This window comes from Symphalangus syndactylus, chromosome 19 (genome assembly GCF_028878055.3).
Source record: "Symphalangus syndactylus isolate Jambi chromosome 19, NHGRI_mSymSyn1-v2.1_pri, whole genome shotgun sequence".
In the NCBI taxonomy this organism is placed as follows: Eukaryota; Metazoa; Chordata; class Mammalia; order Primates; family Hylobatidae; genus Symphalangus; species Symphalangus syndactylus.
The window spans coordinates 47,829,140-47,856,161 of record NC_072434.2 but is presented as its reverse complement, the minus strand read 5'-3'; the positions used below and the strand labels follow the sequence as shown (position 1 = coordinate 47,856,161).

The following is a 27,022-nucleotide window of genomic DNA, read 5'->3' as shown; positions in this document are numbered from 1 at the left end:
ATTCTTTTTTTTTTTTTGAGACCAAGTCTTGCTCTGTTGCCCAGGCTGGAATGCAGCGACACGACCTTGGCTCACTGCAACCTCTGCCTCCTGGGTTCAAGCGGTTCCCCTGCCTCAGCCTCCCGAGTAGCTGGGATTACATGCACGCACCACCATACCTGGCCAATTTTTGTATTTTTAGTAGAGATCGAGTTTCACCATGTTGGCCAGACTGGTCTCGAACTCCTGAGCTCAGGTGATCTTCCCGCCTCGGCCTCCCAATGTGCTGGTATTACAGGTTTGAGCCACTGCACCTGGCCATCAGTTCTTTATAGAATGACTTTAAAAAATTTATCTGCAGTGTTCATTGCTTGAGTTATTGAGGGAAATTACACAAATAAAACTTGTATATGAATACTTCATATCTCCTTGCAATCTTTAATTCATTGAAAGCCTCAGAGTCTTTAGAAGAACTGTGGATTTTAGGTGATTCACATAATGGGCAAATGAGTCTATCTACAAGAGGACAGCCAAAATGGGGGCAGGTTCTGGAAAATAAGTCCTGTGAAGAAGAATTCAGGAGAAATGGATATATGGAACCTGGAAAGGGACAACCAAACATATACATTGTTAAACCTATTCAAAGTGTAGTCATACAGTATTGTGTGTACCTCCAGCGGGCAGAACTGGCTATTAAGTACAACATATAATAAAGCAGATTTAGGTTTAATATAAGGAAGAACAATTCAAGCTTTTAAGCAAAGAGAAAGTTTATTTCACAAAGATGTGAATGTCATATCACCAAAAGCAATTAAGCAGACCCCAGGCAAGCATCCGTAAAGGATGTTGTATTAATAGAAATGATCCCTCTTTCTGTCAACAGGGGTTGTACCAGGTAACCTCAGTGTTTTCTAATTGTGAGATTTTAGACTTGGCTGAAATGATTAGTTTAACTTTGCTTTAGATGTTTAGGCCTGCATCTTTAATATTGTGTTGGCCAGTAAGTCTTGAGTCTACCTTTTTGTTTCTAGAATCACCTCTAGTGCAAAAATAATAATTAATAAATAAAAGAGATTTGGACGCCAACTCCCAACCTTTGAGAATTTTATTCAGGGAGACAGGGATGATAACCAGTTTCTGTTTATTGTGGTAAAATATACATAACATACAATTTACCATTTTAACCATTTTAAGTGATGTGGCATTAAGTGCATTCACATTGTTGTGCAGCATCGTTACTCTCCATCTCCAAAACTTTTTCATCATCTCATACTGAAACCTGTACCTGTTAAATAATAACTCTCCATTTTCCTCTCCCACTAGCCCAGGTAACCACTGTTTCTACTTTTGTCTTTGTGAATTTGACTATTCTAGGTACCTAGGTGACACAATATTTGTCCTTCTGTGTGTAGCTTATTTCACTTAGCATAATGTTTTCTAGGTTCATCCATGTTGTAGCATGTATCCAAATTTTCTTCTTTTCTAAGGCCGAATAATATTCCATTGTACGTATATACCATATTTTAATTCAGCCGTGTATGGACATGTGGGTTGTTTCTACCTTTTGTTTATTGTAAATAATGCTGCTGTGAACATTGGTATCTGAGTCCCTGCTTTCAATTCTTTGGGGTATATACCCAGAAATGGAATTGCTGGATCATACCATAATGCATGTTTAATTTTTGTTGGAACTGTCATCCTTTTTTCCACAGCAGCTGCACCATTTTACATTCCTGCCAGCAGTGCCCAGGGATTCTAATTTTCCAACATCCTCGCCAACACTTGTTTTCTGTTTTAGCTGTCTGTAACAAAAATACCATAGACTGAGTGGTTTAAACAACAAACATTTATCTCTCACAGTTTGAGAGGCTGGGAGTTCTAAGAGAAGGTACAAGGTGCCAGCAAATCCAGTGTGTGATGAGGATACTGTTCCTGGTTTGCAGATGACCATCACATTGAGGCTTAGCATTTCAACATATGAATTATGGGGAGACTTAAACATTCAGTTCCTAGTGATAGCCATCCCAATGGGTGTGAAGTGGTATCTCATTGTGGTTTTGATTTGCATTTCCCTAATGATTAGTGATGTTGAGTATTTGTGTGTGCTTACTGGTCATCTGTATATTTTCTTTGGAGAAATGTCTATTAAAGTTTCTGCCCATTTTAAATCAGGTTCATTTTTGTTGTCATTGCTGAGTTTTTAGGAGTTTTCTACATACAGTTGACCCTAGAACAACGTGGGTTTTAACTGCACAGGTCCACTTATACTTGGATATTTTCAAAGAAATATAGTGGGAAATTTTTTGGAAGTTTGAAAAAGTTTGAAAAAACTCACAAATGAACCCCATAGCCTAGAAATATTGAAAAAATTAAGAAAAAGTTATATATGTCATGAATGCATAAAATATATTTAGATATTAGTCTAGTTTGTAATTTACTACCATAACATATACACAAACCTATTATTAAAAAGTTAAAATTTAGCAAAACTAACATACATACTTACAGACGGTACATGGCAGCATTCACAGTCAAAAGAAACGTAAACCAAAATAAAGATGCAGTGTTAAATCATAACTGCATAAAATTAACTGTAGTATATACTGTACTACTGTGATAATTTTGTAGCTACTTCCTGTTGCTATTGCGGTGAGCTCAAGTGTTGAGAGGATCCACTTAAAATGCTGTATGTTGCTAATCATCTCCATGTGAGCCATTCATCTCTCCAGTAAATTGCTTATTGCAGTAAAAAGTGATGTCTCGGCCGGGCGCGGTGGCTCAAGCCTGTAATCCCAGCACTTTGGGAGGCCGAGGTGGGCGGATCACGAGGTCAGGAGATCGAGACCATCCTGGCTAACACAGTGAAACCCCATCTCTACTAAAAATACAAAAAATTAGCCGGACGTGTTGGCAGGCGCCTGTAGTCCCAGCTACTCGGGAGGCTGAGGCAGGAGAATGGCATGAACCCGGGAGGCGGAGCTTGCAGTGAGCCGAGATCGCGCCATTGCACTCCCGCCTGGGAGACAGAGCAAGACTCCGTCTCAAAAAAAAAAAAAAAAAAAAAAAAAAAAAAAAAGTGATGTCTCATCATGCTTGCATATTTTTCATCATGTTTAGTGCAATACCATAAACCTTGAATAACATCCTACAATCCATAAAAATGCCACTAGTGATACTTGAAGTGCTCTCAAGAAGCAATGTCATAACATTGCAAGAAAAATTCGAATTGCTTGATGTGTACCAAAGATTGAGGTTTGTAGCTGCTGTTGTCCACCATTTCAGATAGATCCATATTGTAAACAAATGATGTAATTTATGGTATTGATAAATACTACAATACTGTAAATGTGTTTTCTCTTATGGTTTTCTTAATATTTTCTCCACTTTATTGTAAAAATACAGTATATAATACATGTAACATACAAAATATGTGTTAATTGTTGGCTGTTGGTAAGGCTTCTAGTTAACAGTAGGCTATTAGTTAAGTTTTTGGGTAGACAAGGGTTATACATAGATTTTCCACTGTGTAGGGGGTTGGCATCCCTAACCCCCATGTTGTTTCAAGGGTCAACTGTACTAGAATCCTTACACCTAATACATAAAAATATTCTGATACACATTTTCAAGAAATGTGTATTTCTAGCATCATCTAAATGTGGAGTTGGAGTTTATTAAACTCATTTATTTTGTTTGACATTATTTTTAGTACCAGAGGTAAATAAGCTTTGCTTTTGTTATTTGGTCATAAAATATAAAAATCTCAAGAAAAATATTGATAACAGGCCAGGCATGGTGGGTCACGCCTGTAATCTCAGCACTTTGGTGTTGAGTCAACACTTTGTCCAAGGCGGGGGGCATCATGAAGGTCAGGAGTTTGAGACCAGCCTGGCCAACATGGTGAAGCCCCATCTCTACTAAAAATGTTAAAAAATTAGCCAGGCATGGTGGTGCAGGCCTGTAATCCCAGCTACTCAGGAGGCAGAAGCAGGAGAATTGCTTGAACCCGGGAGGCAGAGGTTTCAGTGAGCCAAGATTGCACCATTGCACTCCAGCCTGGGCAATAGAGTGAGATTCCATCTCCAGAAAAAAAAAAAAATAGGTAAATAGATAGATAGACAGACAGACAGATAGATAACAGTATTTCTGGAAAAGATATGGAATTTGGTTTTTCTTGTGAAGATGAATTCTTTCCTGGTTCAAGTGAAAAGGTTGTATAAGATGTCCTTTCATTCTCTTTTAGTTCTAAAGTTCTATGGCTCTAGAATAGTTTTTTTAAAAACCTGATTGAACAACTAATAGCAGGTGAAATGTGATAATTTTAGTCAACATCCATAAATATTTCATAAGTATACTAGATGTATTGAAAAATAAGTATTTCTGTATTCTTCATTTTTATTTTTGTGTACCTCTCATTAAGTGCTCCCTCCTTTGTTTTTGTTAAATAGGCTGCCTCTAAGAATCAGACTTCACTCTTGGGAGAACCACCAAAAGAAATTCGGCTCAGTAAAAATCCATACTTGAATTTGGCAAGTGTGTTGCCCAGTGTGTGCTTATCATGTAAGTAAGGGCTCATTATTCTCGTGGAGTTTTATTGAATACTTTTCATGATAAATTTTACTTTAATTTTTGACGTAACGGAAGCAAATAATACCTATTGACCAAATTAAGGCCTAAATTATTCTTTAAATTGAAAGAATAATTAAAACTAAGACACTCAAAATGCATGCTATTTTATTTAAGGAAAACATTACAACTCATAGAGGATCATTTTTCTTAACCAGAAGTTTAAACCTATAAGTAATCTTATATATCTTGAGTATTTGAATACTCCCAAAATGTACAAGCTACCAATAATTGGTGGAAGTGGAATTCTCATTTACTTTTTGGAGGAACCCCTCAAGCCTTCAGTTACTGTAAGTCAACTATTCATTCAAGTATTGTTTTAAGAGAAAATCACAAATGTGATGTGCTCCAGGCACAAGGATGTTCACTGCAACATTGGTTGTAAATAGTGGGAAAACTGGAAAATACTTAATATTTGTCAATAGGGGAATGCTTAAATAGTTCATCATAAAATTGAATACTGTGCAACTTTTTTTTTATAATTGAGGGATATCTACGTATACTGATATGAGATGAACTCTAAAGCATATTTTGGCAAATATATGCATAAAATGATTCCATTTATGTTTATTTAAAGTTATATATCCTTACATGTATATACTTGAGTGTGCAAATGCATGAAGTAAAACCAAAAAAGTAAATTCTAAACTATTACCTCTGGGAAGAAGAGTAGGATTAAATGAAAAGAGATGAAAGATGAATTTCATTTTTAATGTACAGCCTCTGTATTTTATGAAATATCCTTGAACCCAGACATTAATTTGTAATTTTTTTTGAGCTGGAAAAAAATGTAAAGGCACTTCTAGTATACCTGGTATATATTGATCTGGTCTAAAAATTGATGGTGACAATTATTACACTTATAAGAATGGTTAGTTTACATTTTGTATGCCTTGTTTTAGAGACTAGACACACACACACACACACACGTTTTGTTTTTTTTGAGACACGGTCTCCCTCTGTCACCCAGGCTGGAGTGCTGTGGTGTGATCTTGGCTGCTGCAGCCTCCACATCCTGGGCTCAAGTGATCTTCCTACCTCAGCCTCCCGAGTAGCTGGGACTACAGGCATGTGCCACCATGCCCAGCTAATTTGTGTGTGTGTGTGTGTGTGTGTGTGTGTGTGTGTGTCAGAGTCTTGCTCTGTCACCCAGGCTGGAGTCCAGTGGCGTATCTCGGCTCACTGCAACCTCCGCTTCCTGGGTTTAAGCAATTCTTATGTCTCAGCCTCCCACGTAGCTGGGATTACAGTCATGCACCACCATTCCTGGCAAATTTTTATATTTTTAGTATTTTTATAGAGATGGGGTTTCACCATGTCACCTAAGCCAGTCTCGAACTCCTGGGCTCAAGTGATCCTCCCACCTTAGCCTCTCAAAGTGCTGGAATTACAGGCATGAGCCACCATGCCCAGCCAGACATACATGTTTTTGAACCTTTCCACCAAAATTATTTACCCATGGGACAGGTGTCTATTTTAAGTTGTTTCAAATGAATAAGACAGTATTATATACTTCTCAGGGGAAAATTATTTAGTTGTATATTGGCAAACTAAAATTTTGTTCTATTTGATAATATGCTGAGTTACAATTTATAATTTATAATAAAATATTTGTTTATAATATAATTTATAATAAAATAATTTATTTAAAATAACCTAAATAAAATAAATTTATAATAAAATAACCTAAATAAAATAAACTTGTTGATTCTGCCTTTAGCCCCTGCAAGTAAAACCACTCTTCATAAGACTGGAATTGCAAGCAGCATTCTGGATGCAATCTCTCAGGGAAATGAATCACAACACACGTTGGAAAAGTGCATTGCTTATTCTCCACCTTTTGGTGATTATGCACAGGTAAATAATTCCCAGGTTCTGATGATACACAGAAAAATTGGTTCAACTATATATTGAGTTCACTGAATATGAAATTGTGATTCCTATATTATTAACATAGGCAAATCAAATTGCACTGATCTATGTATTTCTTACTCATCATTTGAAATTTGGGAATGTGTTCAAGACATTATTTAGTATCATTTTGCACTAGATATTTACCTCTCATTGTTTACCTAGTGGTTGGCAAACTACAGCCCGTAGAACAAATCTAGCCCATCACCTGGTTTTGTAAATAAATTTGTATTGTAATTACAACCATGTCCATTCATTAACATATTGTCTATGGTGCTGTCATGCTATAATAGAAGAGTTGAGTGATGACAACCAAGACTATGTGGCCTGCAAGACTAAATATTTACTATCTGGTTCTTTATAGAAAAATGCTGCTAACCTCTGGTTTGCACTAGCATAGACCTAAGAAACCCAAGGGAATGCCTCTGTTCTTCTCCACTGTTTGTAGATGTAGAAAGATGATCATATTTACAGACACTACTGTGCTAACTTCTAAATGAGTCAATCAATAACATAAAAATATTATGTTCATAAGATGTCCTGTGTCATTACTTAAATATGTCAGTTTTGCTTTGGCCTTTCTTCAGCTTACTCTTAGCAATGTAAGCTGAATATATATCATGTTAGCCCTGTGTGAATTATGGAATCATAAGAGTCCACAAGAGTCTTATAATTATCAGTTCTGACTCTTACTTTCCTAGAACAGCCACCTTCTTCTCAGCTCTGTCCTGTTGGAGCCTTGTCTCCACTTTGATTTCCTTGGAGCAGCTTTGTGTTTGCCTGACCCATCTCTAATAAACTTAGAAAAGAAAACCACTTAGAACAATTGATGCCTGATTATAAGAGTACTAGAAACAGCCCAAGTTCTGTAAAAATGGTACAGCTGGATATTGGTGAAATATTTGCCATCTCTTATATACCTGGGACAAGTCAGAAAAATATGGGTTGGGTAGATGATGTAATTAGGTGACAGTATATCTATATTTAGACAACAGTGATCACAAATTGCTGCAGTCTGAAGGCATTCTCTTATACTGATTCATAAGAGTCATCTTCAGTCCTTTATTAGATAACATTTGAAGTAATGACTTAGATAAAGACATTAATTGTAAAATTTACAAGATATAGTCCTGTACAATTCCAATTTGTTTCTTTTCAAGAAACAAACTTTTTATAAACAGGAGAAGCACAATAAATTTTTTAAAAATTCATTAAATACATATTTAAGCTTTAAAAATTTTTTGAACTTTTATTTCTTTTTAAATTGGCCTTTTTCTTAGCAGTTTTGCTTATTAGATGACTGTGATTTATTGTGTACTTATATCCATAGAAAGACTTTCTCATTCACACATGGAGAAATTCTGTGATAATGATGCCTTTTGCATTGCTGTATGTCTTCTGCCTCCACACTTGCTTGCCCAGAGATATGGTGGGGAAATGAATCCTCCCTGCACTGTTCAGTGTTTCCTTTGACAGTCCCTGCTTCTAGCGCACGCTTGTTCATAAAATGGGATTTGTTCTCTCTCTCGTGTTCTTTCTTCCTTATAAACTTAATTAAATGTTACTAATGGAACATTAAAGTAAATGGAATTAAACTAATGGAATACTAAAGTAACTATTATAGAAAAAGGTGGTCGTGTATTAGGAATTCTTTCTACTATTTCCACTGCTGGGATGAAGGAAGAGGTCTAAGGGAAAGAAACCAAAAGTGTTTCTTTTCTTTTTAACACTTGCTATATGCTTTGTGACATAAGTGGTTACTATTTCTAAAAACCCTGTGAGATTTAGTAAACTGGCTAGCCATATGTAGAAAGCTGAAACTGGATCCCTTCCTTACACCTTATACAAAAATTAATTCAAGATGGATTAAAGACTTAAATGTTAGACCTAAAACCATAAAAACCCTAGAAGAAAACCTAGGCAATACCATTCAGGACATAGGCATGGGCAAGGACTTCATGACTAAAACACCAAAACCAATGGCAACAAAAGCCAAAATTGACAAATGGGATCTAATTAAACTAAAGAGCTTCTGCACAGCAAAAGAAACTACCATCAGAGTGAACAGGCAGCCTACAGAAGGGAGAAAATTTTTGCAATCTACTCATCTGACAAAGGGCTAATATCCAGAATCTATAAAGAACTCAAACAAATTTACAAGCAGAAAACAAACAGCCCCATCAAAAAGTGGGCAAAGGATATGAACAGACACTTCTCAAAAGAAGACATTTCTGTAGCCAACAGACACATGAAAAAATGCTCATCATCACTAGCCATCAGAGAAATGCAAATCAAAACCACACTGAGATACCATCTCACACCAGTTAGAATGGCCATCATTAAAAAATCAGGAAACAACAGGTGCTGGAGAGGATGTGGAGAAATAGGAACACTTTTACACTGTTGGTGGGACTGTAAACTAGTTCAACCATTGTGTAAGACAGTGTGGCGATTCCTCAAGGATCTAGAACTAGAAATACCATTTGACCCAGCCATCCCATTACTGGGTATATACCCGAAGGATTATAAATCATGCTGCTATAAAGACACATGCACACTTATGTTGATTGTGGCACTATTCACAATAGCAAAGAGTTGGAACCAACCCAAACGTCCATCAATGATAGACTGGATTAAGAAAATGTGGCACATATACACCATGAAATACTATGCAGCCATAAAAAAAGGATGAGTTCATGTCCTTTATAGGAACATGGATGAAGCTGGAAACCATCATTCTGAGCAAACTATTGCAAGGACAGAAAACCAAACACCCCATGTTCTGACTCATAGGTGGGAACACTTGGACATGAGAACACTTGGACACAGGAAGGGGAACATCACACACTGGGGCCTGTTGTGGGGTGGGGGGAGGGGGAGGGATAGCATTAGGAGATATACCTAATGTAAATGACGAGATAATGGGTGCAGCACACCAGCATGGCACATGTATACCTATGTAACAAACCTGCACGTTGTGCACATGTACCCTAGAACTTAAACTATAATAAAAAAAAAAAAAACCCTGTGAGATTTAAATGACCACCTTCATAATACAAATGGAGAAGCACAAAGGGATAAATAATCTCTCCAAGTTCATACAGTTGGTAAGTGATTTCTTGATTCCAAAGGCCACATTATTTATACCATTGAGAAGTTTCTTCAGGCATGGAAGTAATATCTCAGAGAAACTGTGTAGGCTGCTCTGCTTATGGATTAGGAGAGATGAATATGTCAAGGCATAGAGGGACAAAATAATCTTTATCTCCAGTAAAACGATCAGATTTAAAAACCTAATTGGCATTTCCAGTATTGATGATGTTGCTTGTATCATACTATCTCCCTACAGATAACCATTATTAAAACTGGACTAGGCTGGGCGTGGTGGCTCACGCCCGTAATCCCAGCACTTTGGGAGGCCAAGATGAGCAGATCACGAGGTCAGGAGATCGAGACCATCTTGGCTAACACGGTGAAACATCATCTCCACTAAAAATACAAAAAATTAGCTGGGCATGGTGGTGGGCACCTGTAGTCCCAGCTACTTGGGAGGCTGAGGCAGGAGAATGGCGTGAACCTGGGAGGCGGAGGTTGCAGTGAGCCGAGATTGTGCCACTGCACTCCAGCCTGGGCGACAGAGCGAGACTCTGTCTCAAAAGAAAAACAAAACAAAACTGGACTAAATATGAATGAAAACCAACTACTTGAAAGCACTAGAGAATGAATGACCAAAAGCAGGCAGAAACAGGAGAATTATTCCTTGAAACAGGAAAACATCACTGTATGATATTTGTGTTTCTGTAGCTTTTTGCCTAATGCCACTCCCTAGATGGAGAAAGCTGCAGTCTCACTAGCTTGAGGAGTCAGAGGACAGAGTTCAGAACTATTAGCAAGGCTGTTAAGTGAAGGGGGGAAATCGTGGAAAAGAGGGGGTTGCATAGGAAGGAGTCTCAAAATCTATGTGTAAACTTAACCCAAATACAGTTGGCTGGCCCCTAAACTGTGTTTGTGTGAGGAAAACTCCAAGGGACCTGGTAGAAAACAGCTGAAAGGCTGAAAGAACTGAGAAGAGATTCAACTCCTCTCCGGCACAGAGGAGACAAAGTTTGGAATTTGAGTTCAGCAAAGTTAACTCCTTCTAGAACAAAAATCAACACTCATCAAAGGAAGATAATAGAATCTGTAGCCTCTACAATGTATTATAGTAATCAGTATGTCCAGTAGAACAAAATTACTAGATAGTTGAAGAAGCAAGAAAATGTGACCCACAATTAAGAGAAAAAGTAGAAACAACCCCAAGGTGACCCAGATGTTGGTCTTGTAGACAATAACCATAAAACAGCTATTATAAATATGTTTAGGAACTTAGAAAATAAAGTAATAATGAACAGGTATGGAATCTCTGCCAAGAGATATAAACTAAAAAATAACAATTTTGGAACTGAAAACTATAGTATCTGAAATAAATACACTAGATGGGCATAGCAGAAGATTGGAGAGGCCAGAAAAAAAAAGGTTCGGTTAACATGAAGACAATTCAATCTGAAGAACACAAAGAAAAGAGATTTTTAAAAGCCCAATGAACATATCCTCAGGGACCTGAGGGAAAATATCAAGCAGTCTAAAATGCATGTAAATGGAGTCCTGGGAGAAGAAGAGAAAGATAATGGGGGCACACATTGTTTGAAAAAATAATGGTCAAACATTTTCCAAATTTGCTTCAAAAACGTACAGATCTAACAGGCTCGGAGGCCCTCCTGAAAAGCAGGATAAATAAAAGGAAATTTTTACCTAGGCGCATTATAATGAGTATGCTGAAAACTATAGTTGTAAAGAGATAATCTTGAGAGCAACCAGATAGAAACAATGCACATTGTCTTAAGACAGGTTTCTCAATCTTGGTACTATTAACATTTGGGGCTGGATAATTCTCTCTTAAGTGGGAAGGGCTATTCTGTGATTGTAGGAGATTTGGCTAGGTTGCCCCCACCAACACACACACCATTGAGAACCACTGTGTTAAGGCAACAGTAAACATGCAGGTGACTAAAAAGACTATATATTTTCTCTTAATTTATTTAAAAGCAAAAATTGTAACATATAGGGTTTATAATGTATATTGATATAGTATATTTGATAGCAATAGTGTAAAGGACAATAAGGTAAATGAAATTATGGTTTTAGGGTTATTATATTTTACATGAAGTACATCAAAAGTAACTCTAAGTAGGCTGTGCTAAGTTGTGGAACGCATATTGTAATCCATACAGCAACCATTAAATTATACAAAGAGATATAGCTAAAACATGAATAGTTTAATTACAATGAAATTTTGAAAACATTTGATTAAGCCAAAATATGCCAGGAAAGACAAAAGCAACTAGGTCTAATAAAAAACAAATATCTGAGTGGTAAACCTAAATTGAACAGTAGTAATAATTATATCAAATGAAAATAGACTGTGTGCTCCATTTATAACAGATTTTCTTTTTTAATATTTAAAAATTTTTAATTTTAGGTTTGAGGGTACACATGAAGGTTTATTACATAGGTAAACACATGTCACAGGGTTTTTTTGTACATATTATTTCATCACCCAGGTATTAAGTGCAGTACCCAATAGTTATCTTTTCTGCTGCTGTCCCTCCTCCCACCCTCCACCCTGACGTAGACAGCAGAGTCTGTTGTTTCATTCTTTGTGTTGGTAAGTTCTTGTCATTTAGCTCCCACTTACAAGTGAGAACACACGGTATTTGGTTTTCTGTTCCTGCATTAGTTTCCTAAGGATAAAAGCTTCCAGCTCTATCCATGTTCCCATGGAAGACATGATCTCGTTCTTTTTTATGGCTGCATAGTGTTCCATAGTGTATATGTACCACATATCCAGTCTGTCATTGATGGGCATTTAGGTTGATTCTATGTCCTTGCTATTGTGGATAGTGCTACATTGAACATTTGTGTGCATGTGTGTTTATGATAGAATAATTTATATTCCTCTGGGTATATACCCAGTAATGGGATTGCTAGGTCTAATGGTAATTCTGTTTTTAGCTCTTTAAGGTATTGCTACACTACTTGCCACAATGGTTGAACTAATTTACACTCTCACCAACAATGTATTAATGTTCCTTTTCTCCACAACCTCACCAGCATCTGCTATTTTTTGACATTTTAATTATGGCCAATTCTGATTGGTGTGAGATGCTATCTCATTGTGGTTTTGATTTGCATTTCTCTAATATTCAGTGATATTGAGCTTTTTTTCATATACTTGTTGGCCACATAGTATGTCTTCTTTTGAGAAGTGTCTGTTCATGTCCTTTGCCCACTTTTTAATGGGGTTGTTTGTTTTTTCTTGTAAATTTAAGTTCCTTATAAGTGCTGGATATTAGCCCTTTGTCAGATGCATAGTTTGCAAAAATTTTCTCCCATTCTGTAGATTGTCCATTTACTCTGTTGATAGTTTCTTTTGCTTGCAGAGGCTCTTAATTAGACTCCACTTGTCAATTTTTGCTCTTCCCGAAATTGCTTCTGGTGTCTTGTCATGAAATCTTTGCCCGTTCCTGTGTCCAAGGAACCATATTGCACTAAAACCGCCAGTAAAATGTTGAATAGAAGCAGTAGAAATATATATTCACACCTTGTTGAAACTCTGTTGGAACAGGCACATAGACCAATGGAACAGAATAGAGAGCCCAGAAATAAGGCTGGACATCTGCAACCATCTGGTCTTTGACAAAGTTGACAAAAGCAATAGGGTAAAGACTCCCTATTCAATAAAAGGTGCAGGGATAACTGGCTAGCCATATGCAGAAGATTAAAGCCAGACCTCTTCCTTACACCATATACAAAAATCAACTCAAGATGGATTAAAGACTCAAATGTAAAACACAAAATTATAAAAACCCTGGAAGACAACCTAGGCAATACCAAGGATGGTTCCTGGACACAGGAACGCACAAAGATTTTATGACAAAGTATGGCCCGTACACAAAGGGAAAAGTAATTAATAGAAATTGTCCATAAGGAAGTGCAAACACTTACTAGACAAAGATTTAAAATATTTTCAAAGAATTAAAGGGAGCCATGTCTCAGGAACTTTTAAAAAGTATGAGAGGCCAGGCACAGTGGCTCACGCCTGTAATCCCAGCACTTTGGGAGGCCGAGGCGGGCAGATCACGAGGTCAGGAGATCGAGACCATCCTGGCTAACATGGTGAAACCCCGTCTCTACTAAAAAAATACAAAAAATTAGCCGGATGAGGTGGCGGGCGCCTGTAGTCCCAGCTACTCGGGAGGCTGAGGCAGGAGAATGGCGTGAACCCAGTAGGCGGAGCTTGCAGTGAGCCGAGATTGCGCCACTGCACTCCAGCCTGGGCAACAGAGCGAGACTCCGTCTCAAAAACAAACAAACAAAAAGTATGAGAACAACATCTCATCATATAGAGAATATCAATAAAGAGAGAGAAATTATTTTTAAAAATCAAATAGAAATTCTGGATTTGAAAAGTATGATAACAAATGAAAAATTTACTACAGCACAGCAGCAGATTTGTGCAGGCAGAAGAATCAACAAACTTGGAATGTAGGTCAATTGAAATTATCCAGTCTGAGAAACTGAAAGAAAAGAGAATGAAGAAAAATGAAGCATAACAATGTAGGCAAGGATGTGGAGAAGTGGGAATCCTCATACAGAGCTGGGGGTTGGTGGGATGTAAAAGGGTGCAGCTGCTTTGGAAGAGTGTGGCAGTTCATCAGATGTTAAGCATAGAATTACCAGATGGCCCCAGGATTTGACTCCTAGGTATATCCAAGAGAATTGAAAACTTGTGTCTGTCCACAAATGTGTATATGCATTGGCACAGCAGCATTATTCATAATAGCCAAAAAGGAAAACAACCCAAATGTCCATCTAGCGATGAATGAATAAACAAAATGTGGTAATATTCATGTGATGGAATATTATTCACCCATAGAAAGAAATGGAGTACTGATCCATGCTACAACATTGGTGAACCTCGTGAACATTATGCTAAATGAAATAAGCCAGACAAAAAGTTCACATATGATATTCCATTTATATGAAATATCCAGAATAGGCAAATCCATAGAGAATGTAAGTAGATAGTGGTTATTGGGGGCTGGAGGAAGGAGGAGTTGGGGAGTATGAGTAACAGGATTTTTGGAGGGAGGGGAGAGTGATAAAAATACTCTAGAATTCAGTTGTGGTGATAGTTGTTCACAAGTTGGTGAACCTTGTGAATCAACAAATTTTGGACTCTTTAAAAAATAAGCTTCAACTGTACTAAACAGAGAATAGCATTTTCATTTAGTGTTTTAGAGATCCTAAAAGTAGTTAGTTATGAGCAAACAGATCAGATCAATTTTTCAAGATCTAGGTCTAATTAGAAATCAGTTTTAAATGGACTACCTCTTCCATTTCTCTAGTTAGCTGTAATAATTAACTAGAATTGCCATTGAGCTGTAGTTACGAATTTTCTCAAAAACTGCACGTCTTGAATATTTGAACTGTGATTGAGAAAACTTAAATCAGAAATAAATTATTTAAAAATTTGTAGTATACACTCTAGCAGTAATAATAGCATTATAGTCAGCTATGTAATCCTGTCAATATGAATGTACAAATTGAGTTTGAAATTTCAGATTCTGAGGTCCATCTATGTCAAATGGTTGGGAGAAGCCTACCTTAAAAGAGAAGTTTTTGAGCCAATTTATTAAATGTCTATTAAACACCTAAATCTAACATCTAATTATAATCAGTCAAAGACAAAACATTTCACTCTTCCCCCTTTAATTAAAATAGGTAAAAATATATCTTAAGCACCTTTCCAGTTTGACATAGTCATTAGTCTCAATAATGTAAAGAAAAATGTAAGAGGTTTTTCAGCTGTTTGATATGACTGTGTAAGTTGTGATTTTTTTTTTTTTTTGAGACAGAGTCTTGCTCTGTCACCCAGGCTGGAGGGCAGTGACGCAATCTCGGCTCACTGCAACTTCCACCTCCTGGGTTCAAGTGATTCTCCTGCCTCAGCATCCCTAGTAGCTGGGATTACAGGTGCCCACCACCATGCCCATCTAATTTTTGTATATTTAGTAGAGACAGCGTTTCACCACATTGACCAGGCTGGTCTTGAACTCCTGACCTCAAGTGATCTGCCTGCCTTGGTCTCCCAAAGTGCCAGGATTATAGGTGTGTGCCACCGCGCCCAGCCTGATTTTTGTTTTTCATTTGACACTTGCCATACGTGGTAGTTGTCCAGCATGCAGCACAGCAGTGTTATCTGCTTGCACAGTGTGTTCTTGTGTTGCCCTGATTCCAGAGATCCCCCCTGCCAGGAGGCTGACTGCCTGTTCCAGGGAATCAACCACAGAATATATGATGAGATGATGAGATGATGTGATGAGGGGAAGAGGAAAGAAAAATGAACAAAAGACCTGGAAAATGAATGCTTGGTCCTTTCATATGGAGCCTAATGCTGCCACCCAGTGGTCAAATAATGCAGACAGACTTGCCAAAAAGTACATTATATTATGTAATGAATGCTGTGTGGATTTTTGTATGGACCGTGATAGATCCGAATCTTGTGACAAACACCTACCATACAAAATATGTTTTAAAACATAAGCCTACTTTAAACAACAATTATGGGAGCACAGGTTATCTATATATTAACCCTAGACAATAACTTGGAAAGTACTCTTAAAAAGTGATTTTGGTTAAAAACTGGAATTAAGGAAAACAAGCTATTGAAATGTATTTTGGCTGGGTGTGGTGGCTCATGCTTATAATACTAGCACTTTGGGAGGCCGAGGTGGGTGGATCACCTGAGGTCAGGAGTTCGAGACCAGCTTGGCCAACAGGGCAAAACCCTGTCTCTACAGAAAATACAAAATATTAGCCGGGTGTGGTGGTGCACGCTTGTAATCCCAGATGCTCAAGAGGCTGAGGCAGGGGAATCGCTTGAGCCCGGGAGGCAGAGATCCCGCCATTGCACTCCAGCCTGGGCAACAGAGCGAGACCCTGTCTCCAAAAAAAAAAAATTAGTGCTGTGCAATACCTTTTTGGGATGAATCATTAAATCCAAAGTTAGGACTTAACCGTTACTCATATGAAGAAAGACAAGTAGCTGAGAGGCAAAATATGAATATGAACATTGGAAACATTTGTTATGTATATATGAGACAGAGACATCTTATTAGTTATATCATTAATGTCACAGAGTGAAGCATATTGATTTTGAAACATTTTTAACAATGGGAGAAAGTTATATTTTTAAATAAAATTTAAAAAATGTTTAATGCAGAAATGATAATAAAATTAATTCATGTTTCTGTAGGTCTGAAATCTAAAAGCTGGACTTGAAGCTATAAGAAAGGGACATTAGGGGCTTGATTCAGATCTCAGGAGAACTAGTGCAATCCAATTTTGGTTCTCCATATACCTGACTCCACTGAAGAGACAAGACTTAGAAAAGGTGAAGTGGGGCTGAAGGTAAGGGTGAGACTGAGGAGTCCTTGAGGCAGAATTTTCTGAAAACAAATTTCATTTTGTATTTAAAGGGCTACCTGCTAGATGCTTATATTCTTTTCAGAAGAACAACAATAATATCTTTAACTGGACTGATAGCAGTTGAGCCTAATGGAATTCACTGTTGACATTAACATATCCCAAAGGAATCTTCTGAGGGATAGTCAAGATTCCCCTTTCCCCAATTCTTACTATAGCTTTGAAAACTAGCCACCAGTTCAGTTATTGACATGAGTTTAAAAATTGAGCTTAAGACACATTGTAAGTATTAAACTGGCAGTCAACAAATGATATTGTGACATTCTGTTTCTACATTCACTTGGAAATCAATGGGATAAAAGAAAGTATACATTTACATGAAAATAAAAAGATTTGCTTTAATAAAAGAAAATTAATTTTTTAAAACCCAAGAACAAAATAGCGACTGCATAGAGAATGGGTTTCACAGTAGATGTGTGCGAAAGATTGGGATTGGTGAGCAACAGTTAAAAGAGCCAACTAATTTGAAATTCTAACGAGAGGGCAGGTGCCCAAAGCGAGAAGCACATTAATCTTTGCTTTGGTAGGCTCTGGTAGATTGCGGTGTCCAGTTTTTCCATGTCAGAGTGTCAGAAACCATGGCCCATGACTATTTACTGAAGGAACTGGGAATGGATGCTTAGAAAATATTTTTTGAAAGGTATTCATTTACTCATTCAACCAGTATATACTGAATGTCTACTATATGACAGGACTGTTCTAGGCACTAGGGATATGGCAATGAACAAAACATCAAAATTCTTTTTTTTTTTTTTTTTTTTTGAGACGGAGTCTCGCTCTGTCACCCAGGCTGGAGTGCAGTGGCACAATCTCGGCTCACTGCAAACTCCGCCTCCCGGGTTCACGCCATTCTCCTGCCTCAGCCTCTCCGAGTAGCTGGGACTACAGGCGCCCACCACCACGCCCGGCTAATTTTTTGTATTTTTAGTAGAGACGGGGTTTCACCGTGGTCTCGATCTCCTGACCTCGTGATCCGCCCGCCTCGGCCTCCCAAAGTGCTGGGATTACAAGCGTGAGCCACCGCGCCCGGCCCAAAATTCTTATAAGAATGGAACTTACATTTAGGGGGAAAATTAGTAAAAGAAATAGTGATCGCTGCAGAGAAAATAAGGTGGAGGCTAAAGAGTGTCTGGGAAGTCTTGGAGTTTAAATACGTGGTCAAGGAAGGGTTCATAGTAAAACTGATTCTTGGGCAAAGACCAGAACTTTAGGGAGTGTGCCACATGAATATCTATGTAAAGTACATTCCAGGGACAGGGAACAGCAAGTGCAAAGGTACTGAGGCAGAAACATGCTTGGTCTGTTAAAGGAACAGCAAGCAACCTTTAGGGCAGAAGAGGAGGGAGCAAAGTGGACAATAGGAGATGATGTCACAGTGGGGTGGGGGAGGCAGAGGGCACAGACAATTTAGGAACTTTTAGGCCTTTGTAAGGACTTTGGCGTTTACTCTAAGATAGAAAGCCACTGGGATGCTTTGAGTAGAGGGATAATTGACTGTATTTATAGTTTAACATGTCTAGCTGCTGTGTTAAATAATGAATGTAGAACATAGCAGGGTGAGTTAGGGAGCTGCTGTGGTACAATCCAAGTAAAAATGCTGACTTGGACAAGCCTGGAAGCAGCAGAGGCAGTGATAAGTGGCTGGACTGGAGACATTTTTGGAAGGTGGAGTCAATGGGGTATACGAGGGTAAGAGAGGAGCCAAGTCCCCAAGAGTTTTGGCCTAGAAAAATGAATTTGTTATTGATTGAGATAGGTAAGACTGTGTGGGTGGAGCAAGTTTTATGGGTACGTTTTAGACATAAGATCCCTAAGTGAAGATGTTCCCCTACTGGTGTTCATTGTACAAGTCTGGAGGTAAGGGGAGAGTTATGGGCAGAGGTACATATTTGAGAACCATCACATTCCTGTAAATCGCTATAATTGTGAATTGCATGAAATTGGATGAGATCACCAAGGAAGTAAGGGTAAGTAAAGAGACCAGGGGTCAGTCACTGTGCGTCTTAAGATTTCTCTTTCGATTTTGTTTTCTTGGTGAAATAGAAAGCAAAGCATCAGCTGAGAGTGAAGATGAGGGTGTGTTGTTGGAGCTTCGAGAAAAGAGAAGGCTTGAAATAGTCACTTAGGGGAGTGGAGATCAGTGGGCAGGGTAGGGTGGGGATATAGTAGGATTGCCCGGGGGCACGAGGGTGAGGGGCCTCCACTGAAGTTATGCCCATTCTGATAAGGAAGTATTAGACTTGGATTGTAGTTCCAAAGTACAGAATGGAACCACTGGGTGCAAACTATTCATAGAGTGGTTTCAGCCAACCCTAAAAAAGACCCTGCTAAAGATGAAGTCCCCTAAAATGACTATTGTGTTTGATTTCCACCTGAATATTAGACATGTAAAACTAGAATATTATAGCTTCTCTAACGGTCTTCCTTTTGTTTGGTATTCAAAGCATAAATGCTCATCAAAATTGTTTTCAGATTTTCTAAGTATACCACTTTGTTCTGTCTCATCTGTAAGTTTCATGCTACATTTTAAATCAAGTCTTAAATCACATAATCTGTGTGTGTTTGCTCACATGCATGTATCTAATAGGGACAAGTTCAATGGCCTCCTGGTGAGACCTAATAATGCCTGTCTCCTTCATTGCCATACTTTTTACAGAGCTGCTTATTAATCTTGCCATATTCCAAGATCAAGGGTATGGTCCTGTTTATAGTCCTTAGCCTGGTGTTCCAGCCCTCCATGACTGAGGCCAGCTTCATTTTTCAACCTCATTTGCCACTGCCCTCTTCTGCCTGCCAGCTGCTACCATCACAGGCCTGGCTTTTTTGCCATCTGCCTTTGACCCTGGAAGGGTCACCACCTATCTCTTTACGTCCATATCTGACCTCATCTCCAAATCCTAACTCAGATGCTATCTTATCCATAAAACCAGTGCCTGTACCTTTCAAACCCCCTCCCCCATTTTCCTCGTCTGGAAAAAGCTTTAGCACTTCACTTCTATTTCTCTTTTGTCAAAGTGACAGTCCCCTTTTAGAATTATGTTTTGCATTCCTCTTCCTTCCCCTCCTAGGATATGAGCTATGGGAGGGCGTAGTCCAAGTTTCATTCATCCAGGTACACCTCATAGCACACAAGCCAAGTGCCTGCAATAGACCACTTATGAAGCAATGGATGTCTAGATCCCACAAATACAAAATAGAAGGAAAAACATTTGCTAACTTTATGTTCTTTCCCTCTTTGGTGTTTTGTTGTTGTTGTGGTTGTGGTTCTTATGTAGGAATTTATATTCTTTTTCCCTCTTTTGTGTTTTGTTGTTGTTGTGGTTGTGGTTCTTAGTAGGAATTTATTTCTCCCAGATCACTGAGCTTTCTTTCAAAATTTTAAATCATCATTCCCCATTCACCAGTCCTTAGACTAGAAGTTAGATATCTTTGATAGGGCGTATCAGAAGGATTGCCTTTCTCCCAGTATCACATGGGCTACAGTGAAACCCATTATCTTTTTTTTTAAGGTTTAAATTTTTAATTGTGATGAAAACATAAAATTACTATTAAATATTTAAGTGTACAGTTTAGTAATGTTCAGTATATTTACATTATTTTGCAACAAATCTCTAGATTTTCATTTTACAAGAGTAAAATCTGATAATTAATAAACTGCACTTTTCCCCCTCTCTCCTCAGCTCCTGAAGAGAACATCATTTGACTTTCTGTATTTATAACTGGGACTAACTTTTATATCTCACATTAGTGTAATCATACCATATCTGTCTCTTTTTGAATGTCTTATTTTACTCAACGTAATGTTTGCAGGCTTTGTCTTTATTGTAAGATGAGTGACACCCACTTTTATTTCCTGTTCTAATATTTTCCTGTGCTGCTCAGTGAAGTTTTTTGTTGATTTCATAGGTCTCAGTTGGTTCTCACTGTGAATGGTGTAGCACCATTGGGAAGCCCTTTGAATAAAAGGATGTAATAATTTCCTATCAGGCTTCTGACAGTGAAGATGGTATAGAAAGACAGAAACGCAGGCTGTTGCTTTGCTGCATGCCAAGACACGAAAGAATAGATAACTACATGGCAAGAAGAATTGGGGAAGGTGGGTGAGAAGAGCAGGAGCATCCCAGATCCCAGAGTGAGCCATCTGCTTCCCTCCCCCGGTCTTTGGAAAATCTCATTTGTAGAATGGACTGATGACTTATAAGAGGAGGAAAGCTGCTAAAAAGAGTTCTTTATACCTGAAGTAAGGTCTGACGGTATTAGTGGCTGGGGTCCAACGTTCAGAAAGATCACCTACCAGTGAAGGGGCCCTAATGAAGAAGGCAGCTGGAGAGAATAATGAAGAGGCTGGAGACTGGGAGGAAGGGTTTTTGGGGCAGAGGCTCCATCTAAGAGGTGAGCAAGCTGTTTGGTGCAGCAGCCCTTCTCTAGGGCTGAACCCCTTGTCACCATCAACTCAGCTTCAACAACTATCAACTTAACGGCCGGTCTCCTTTCATCTACCCTCTCACCTGCTTCCCTTCCAACATATTCCAGCACAAACCCCAGACATACTTTACTACCAGGAAAAAAATGTCGAGGCAGAAATTCAAGCCAGATTCTTTGCCCATCAGCTTCACTCTGTGAAACATTCCTTTACACTGGGCTTGTGTGAAGACGCTTTGTATTGGTCTGTCCCCACAGTAAGCCACATTGAAATGAGATACCAGAGGACGCAGCGTTCTTTCAGTCTTGTCATCCCTCTTCCTAACATGGACCACTGAGAACTACTTTAGCAAAGAGTTGAAAGAGACCTATCATCTGTTCCCTCTGAGGCTGGTTCCACTTTTAAAAATTGTGATCGTTGTTGGTTCAAAAACAATTGCAGTTTTAATTGCAATGTGAGAAGGCTCCTGTGTGTGGCTGGAAGCTTTACTCATGAGTCATTTCTAAGTTCTTGCATGTTAAGTCACATAATTCTGCTTTGATAAGCTTGCCGCACTTATTTTGTCAAAGCTAAAACTAAGAGGCATTAAGCTGAGCAGTGCTACACCATCTGATTTACTGTGCTGATCACTGTGACCGCTTGTGAGGACATTTGGCCCATTTTCAGGTCAGAATCTCTGGGATGGTGCCTGAAAACCTGCATTTTAATATGCTCGCCAGGCGATTATTGTGGAGACCAAAGCTCTGAGCTTCCCATTGCTCTCTAGAATGTATCATGTTGTTTTCCTTGATGTCATTTGTCAGTTTCTACACCTGCTGATTTATTCTCTCACCACTCCTCTTGTCACCAGGCACACTTAACATCTAATTCAATATGCAGCTTGATGTCTTAGCCACTCCTCCTTCAGAGGAACACTGACATTCGGTGTCGATATTCTGATTCCGTGGGTTTAACTAGCTGAAGCAGCTGCATGCAGTACTCTAATCTGTTCTTTTCCCAAAATGTTGGGGTTGGGAGTGAAGGTGGTGAGACTGGTTTGTGTCTTGCAGAAGTTCCAAAGGTGATGTTGATACAGAAATTTAAAAGTCTTATTTAACAAAGGGGTTTGTGTATTTTTTGATAGTTTGGGTATTTATCCTGTTCTGTATTTACCAACTCAAAGTAGAATGCCTTTCTTATAAATATCTTTAATGAATAAGCCAACTTTAGATTTTAAAACTAGCTGCAATTTTATTTTCTCATAGGTGTCATCTTTAAGAAATGAAAAGCGAGGCTCATCATATCTCATCTCTGCCCCAGAAGGTGGTTCAGTGGAATGTGTTGACCAGCATTCTCAGGGCACAGGAGCATATTACATGGAAACTTACTTAAAAAAGAAGCGAGTGTACTGAGTTAAGCTCTCTCCTAATGACCCCCTAAGGTTCTCTGCAGTATCTCTGCTGTTCATCGCTGCCTTAACTTCATTCAAACTAGCCATATCCTTTAAATACGGGTTTATAATTTCCCAGAAGGAACTGTGTTGTGCAGCAGGCAGAAATGCCAAATAAAAAATAGCAATAAGAAGAGACATCAGTTGAGGACATTTTCCACTAGAGTCAGATGCATCTTAATCAGTGTGCTAACTTACAGTCCATTGGAGAAACTAACAATGTTCCAATATTCCTTGTTTTAGGACTGGGAATAATTTTGACACCATATATAAAAGTTTGAAGCAATAAATGGGAAACAGTGTTGTTTCCTGAGCCTTAGAAGAATGAGTTTCTTATAAGCCAATGTGCATTTCAATTTACTTTCCCTAGAAGTAATTGCATTTATAGATTTTTAGGACTTTTCCTAGAACTACAAGGGTGCAAGTACCAAATGTGCTGATGGTAATATTATAAAGATGCTCTACATGCACACTCAATTACGCCCACACCAGCCATGCAAAATTAAACCCGGTAAGAGAGAGTGATGTCCAAGGTATCCACTACTACCGATGCTTTAAGATGTTTACCATTTATACCTTCTGTGAAAAATAGAAGGTATTTTAAGAAAAGTAGCTTTGGTGATCTAATAAAGGGTTTGGCAAACTACACCCTGGGTCCACATTTGGTCTACCACCCACTTTTGTGATGCCTGCAAGCTAAGACTAATGTTTACATTTTTAAATGGTTGGAGGAAAAAAGAAAACTTATGAAATTTATATGAAATTCAGATTTCAGTGTCTATAAATAAAATTTTATTGGGACGTTGCCATGCTCATTCATTTACGTGTTGTCTGTGGCACTCTTATGCTACAAGGGCAGAACCGATTAGCTTCAACAGAGACTGTATGGCCTGCAAAGACCATATGGCCTAAAATTTCGACTATCTATCTATCTATCTGGCCGTTTATAGAGAGTTTGCTGATCCCTGATCTAATAGCAACTATTCCTTTCAATTAACCTAAAGACAGACCTTTAGCCTTTGAGACAGACTTGTAAGTGGAAAGGAACATGGGTTTCTGTGCTCATTTCATAGCATAGACTAGTAATGATCTAATGACTAGAATGGGGCCTATTTTGATCACTAAATGCCCTATTTCCACAATATAGTAAAGCAGTCGTCAATACTGCACTTTCTGATGGAGTCTTAAGGAGTCACAGTATTTATAACCATTTTGAGCTAATAATAAGCTATACCTCACTCTCTGCTTTCTCTCTCACTCTTTGATAGTGTGTTTGTTAGGGTGAAAAATCAGTTGTTTAACCTAATTTACTTGTGAAAGAAGTTTTATCATCTTTATAGAATATGACTTTTGACATCACCATTTCTTGAAGACCTTGGTATTAAATGCATGAGAAACCTTTTGCCAGCCAGAAATTTCTAAGTTTGTTTATTGTTATAAAAGACTGTAATTAATTGATAGGGAATTTGGGATCTCGATCCGGGGCTTTTTGAAATCAGATCATTAAATATCTCGTCACTTTGGGGACTTGTTATTTTTAACTATGATGTGGATATCCTGTTTTAATTATGATGTCTAGAATTGGTACATATGTTGTATGCTTTGTAAAGAAAGAATTTCACTTGGTCTAATTTATTGCATATACTAGCTTCTGTTGGAAAATGACAACTAGAAAGTTTAAGGTAATTTCTAAGTATACTACCTATAAATAACTGATAAAAATTAGGCATCATCATTCAGTGATGCAGATGACTAATGGGTTTTTCACGCCCTGCACTTCTTCTCTTTCCCATTTTCCTGTTGCATTCAGCCTCTTCAGTGCTTAGTCACACCTCCACTATAGTGCAAACAGAAGAAAGGAAAGATAGATGATGGTGAATTTTGCATCAGAGCTGCAAAAAGTCAAAGCAGGAGGAGGTTGAAGGAACTAAAACAAAGGTGTCTGGACTGCAGCACAGTGGACATGCCATCCATACTGGCCTGTGCCCCGTTATCATCACTGGGCACAACAGTGAAGAAGTGCAAATCAAGTGTTGTTTGTTAGTAGTAAGGACCGTAGCCCTCCCCTTCCTCCCCCGAAAACAACTATACTGTTTGTTTGTTATTATTTTTCTATGTAAGCAAATTGTTTGAAATGCTTTGAAAATGAAATCTTAATATTAAAAGGCACATGCATGTAAAGTCTTTCTTCTTTCTTTAGTATATTTATTTGTATAAAGAGTAAACAAACAAAGTGCATATAGAGTGGCCACAGGTTTGACACAGAGACCTTAGTGATGGTGTAGGCTATGAACAAATTTAAATGGCAACTTCATTGCTGCCACTGAACCAATCCTGAATTTGGGCTCAACAGGTGAAAAGTAACAATATCAAATGAATACTAAACAGCATAACAAAAAGATTTTCAGACTCTTGGTCGTGAAGACCTTAATTAATTAATTGTTCACATTGAATCAGTGACTAAACATTTTTGATTACCCAGCTACCTCCAAACAAACTGAAAACTGTCTAGTGGATCCTGAAGTCCATAGTGCCTCTAGCCGTGTCTTTCAAGTGTTGCACCATAGGGTGATGGTAAAAACAGGGATCAACCCTTGCAGATCGGTGGTAAGTATGGAAACACTCTTAAGAACAGTGCAGCATATGTGGTATTCAGACTGGTTGCATACAGCATTCAAAACCAATGCTGGAATAGCTTGCCCCAAAGTGGTAGAATTATAAAAGGATATACATTGACGTTTCTTAAAAGCATGTGTAATAGCATCCAGGCTCTGGGAATGAGTTCTGATTAAAGGTATACTGCTTAGGAAAGCACTGGCACAGGCTTAGTTCTCAAGAATTAACATGCAGCAAATAATTATCTATTCCACAGCTATCCCCCCGTGTAGAACCAGTTTTCTCAAAAATGGGTGCTAGTGGTCACCCAAAGGAGCAGGAGCTAAGCCACTGGAGAAACAAAGTTTAAGTCCTACTGGTGAGAGAATACAGTCATTTTTGTACAGAAACAATATATACTACCTGGTATCTAATATTTCAAGAATGCATGGTCTAGTACTATATAGATATTGAAATTTGAGGGCTAAGTCCATCAATCTTTATCTATGATTAATGTGCCAGCAAAACATTTCAGATCAGCTGGCAGCAGGGAAAAGCAGTCATCTTCAGACATTATTTTGGTCAACTCCTCTTGTTTTCAAAAATCCCCTTTTGGTATGCAGTTGTGATGGTGAACTAGCCAGATGAAATGGTGGTATATTCTTTCCACAAGGAGGAGTGCTTAAGTGCTTTCAAATATTTTGGTTGTCATTATGTGTCACTAAGTTACTGGTACCAAATTTAAAGAGGAAGTCCTTACACATATTAAGCACTACAGTGTGCCTTATACATGTATATGTACTCAAGTATGAGTTCAGTGACTTTTTGGACAGAACACAAACTTCTTTCATTAGAAATTTTTAAAAAATGGCTTGGGCATTTGTTGCAGGAGGAGGACTTGATAATCTGTGGAATTTAAATGTTATTCATGCTTCTTATTTTAAAAGTGCTTCAAATCCTTCAATAAGGTTCTGAAAGGTTGTCCGATTGGATGGTTGGAATTCCCAGCATTTCCTCATAAGTTGATAAACCTGTAAAAAGAAAGAAATAACAACAGTAAAAATGTTAGATTTGGGAACTTTAAAAAATAACAGAAACACCAAGAGTAAGAAAATAATTTTGGAAATGTAAATGACTTTTCCTTAAAGACCAGAAAAACAAGAGTATTTGAATAGTTTAAAACACAGAAAATGGGATACAACTCTAGTTCATAAATAGTATTTTAACATTTGAGAAGCTCAAGGGTTGACTGGCTGCAATAAAATCCAGGTCATTCCTGTAAACCAGTTAGAGGGTGAAGCAGAATCTCAGTTCAGACTTGAACTTTCCAGACTGGCTGCCTCACTCTCTGACTCATACTGTTCAGTGTGTCTTACACAGTCTCAAGAGTTTAGTGTTAAAGGCTCAATTCACTTAGAAAACTGAATACATATTATAAATGCTACTAATAAGTGGGATAAACTTACTTACACACA

General features: G+C 38.1%; 2 protein-coding genes across 19 annotated transcripts in view; one reads left to right on the top strand and one right to left on the bottom strand.

Moving 5' to 3' along the window:
- Nucleotides 1-25,136, top strand: part of RAVER2 (ribonucleoprotein, PTB binding 2) — a 104,148-nt gene extending 79,012 nt beyond the window's left edge. For 4 of the 6 annotated variants that reach the window (XM_063613312.1, XM_055234917.2, XM_055234916.2 and 1 more), the window contains exons 10-12: nt 4,425-4,536; nt 6,323-6,459; nt 22,768-25,136. In XM_063613312.1, the coding sequence (XP_063469382.1) occupies nt 4,425-4,536; nt 6,323-6,459; nt 22,768-22,914 (396 nt within the window). In that variant the 3' untranslated portion in view covers nt 22,915-25,136. Of the gene's footprint in view, nt 1-20; nt 236-4,424; nt 4,537-6,322; nt 6,460-16,870; nt 18,790-22,767 lie in introns of those variants that run through there. The other 2 variants (XR_010114585.1, XM_055234919.2) reach the window with 2 other exon arrangements.
- The window catches only part of JAK1 (Janus kinase 1), a 246,230-nt gene continuing 244,344 nt past the window's right edge, over nt 25,137-27,022 (bottom strand). For all 13 annotated transcript variants that reach the window (XM_055234908.2, XM_055234907.2, XM_055234913.2 and 10 more), the window contains one exon: nt 25,137-26,578. In XM_055234908.2, the coding sequence (XP_055090883.1) occupies nt 26,483-26,578 (96 nt within the window). In that variant the 3' untranslated portion in view covers nt 25,137-26,482. The remainder of the gene's footprint in view (nt 26,579-27,022) is intronic.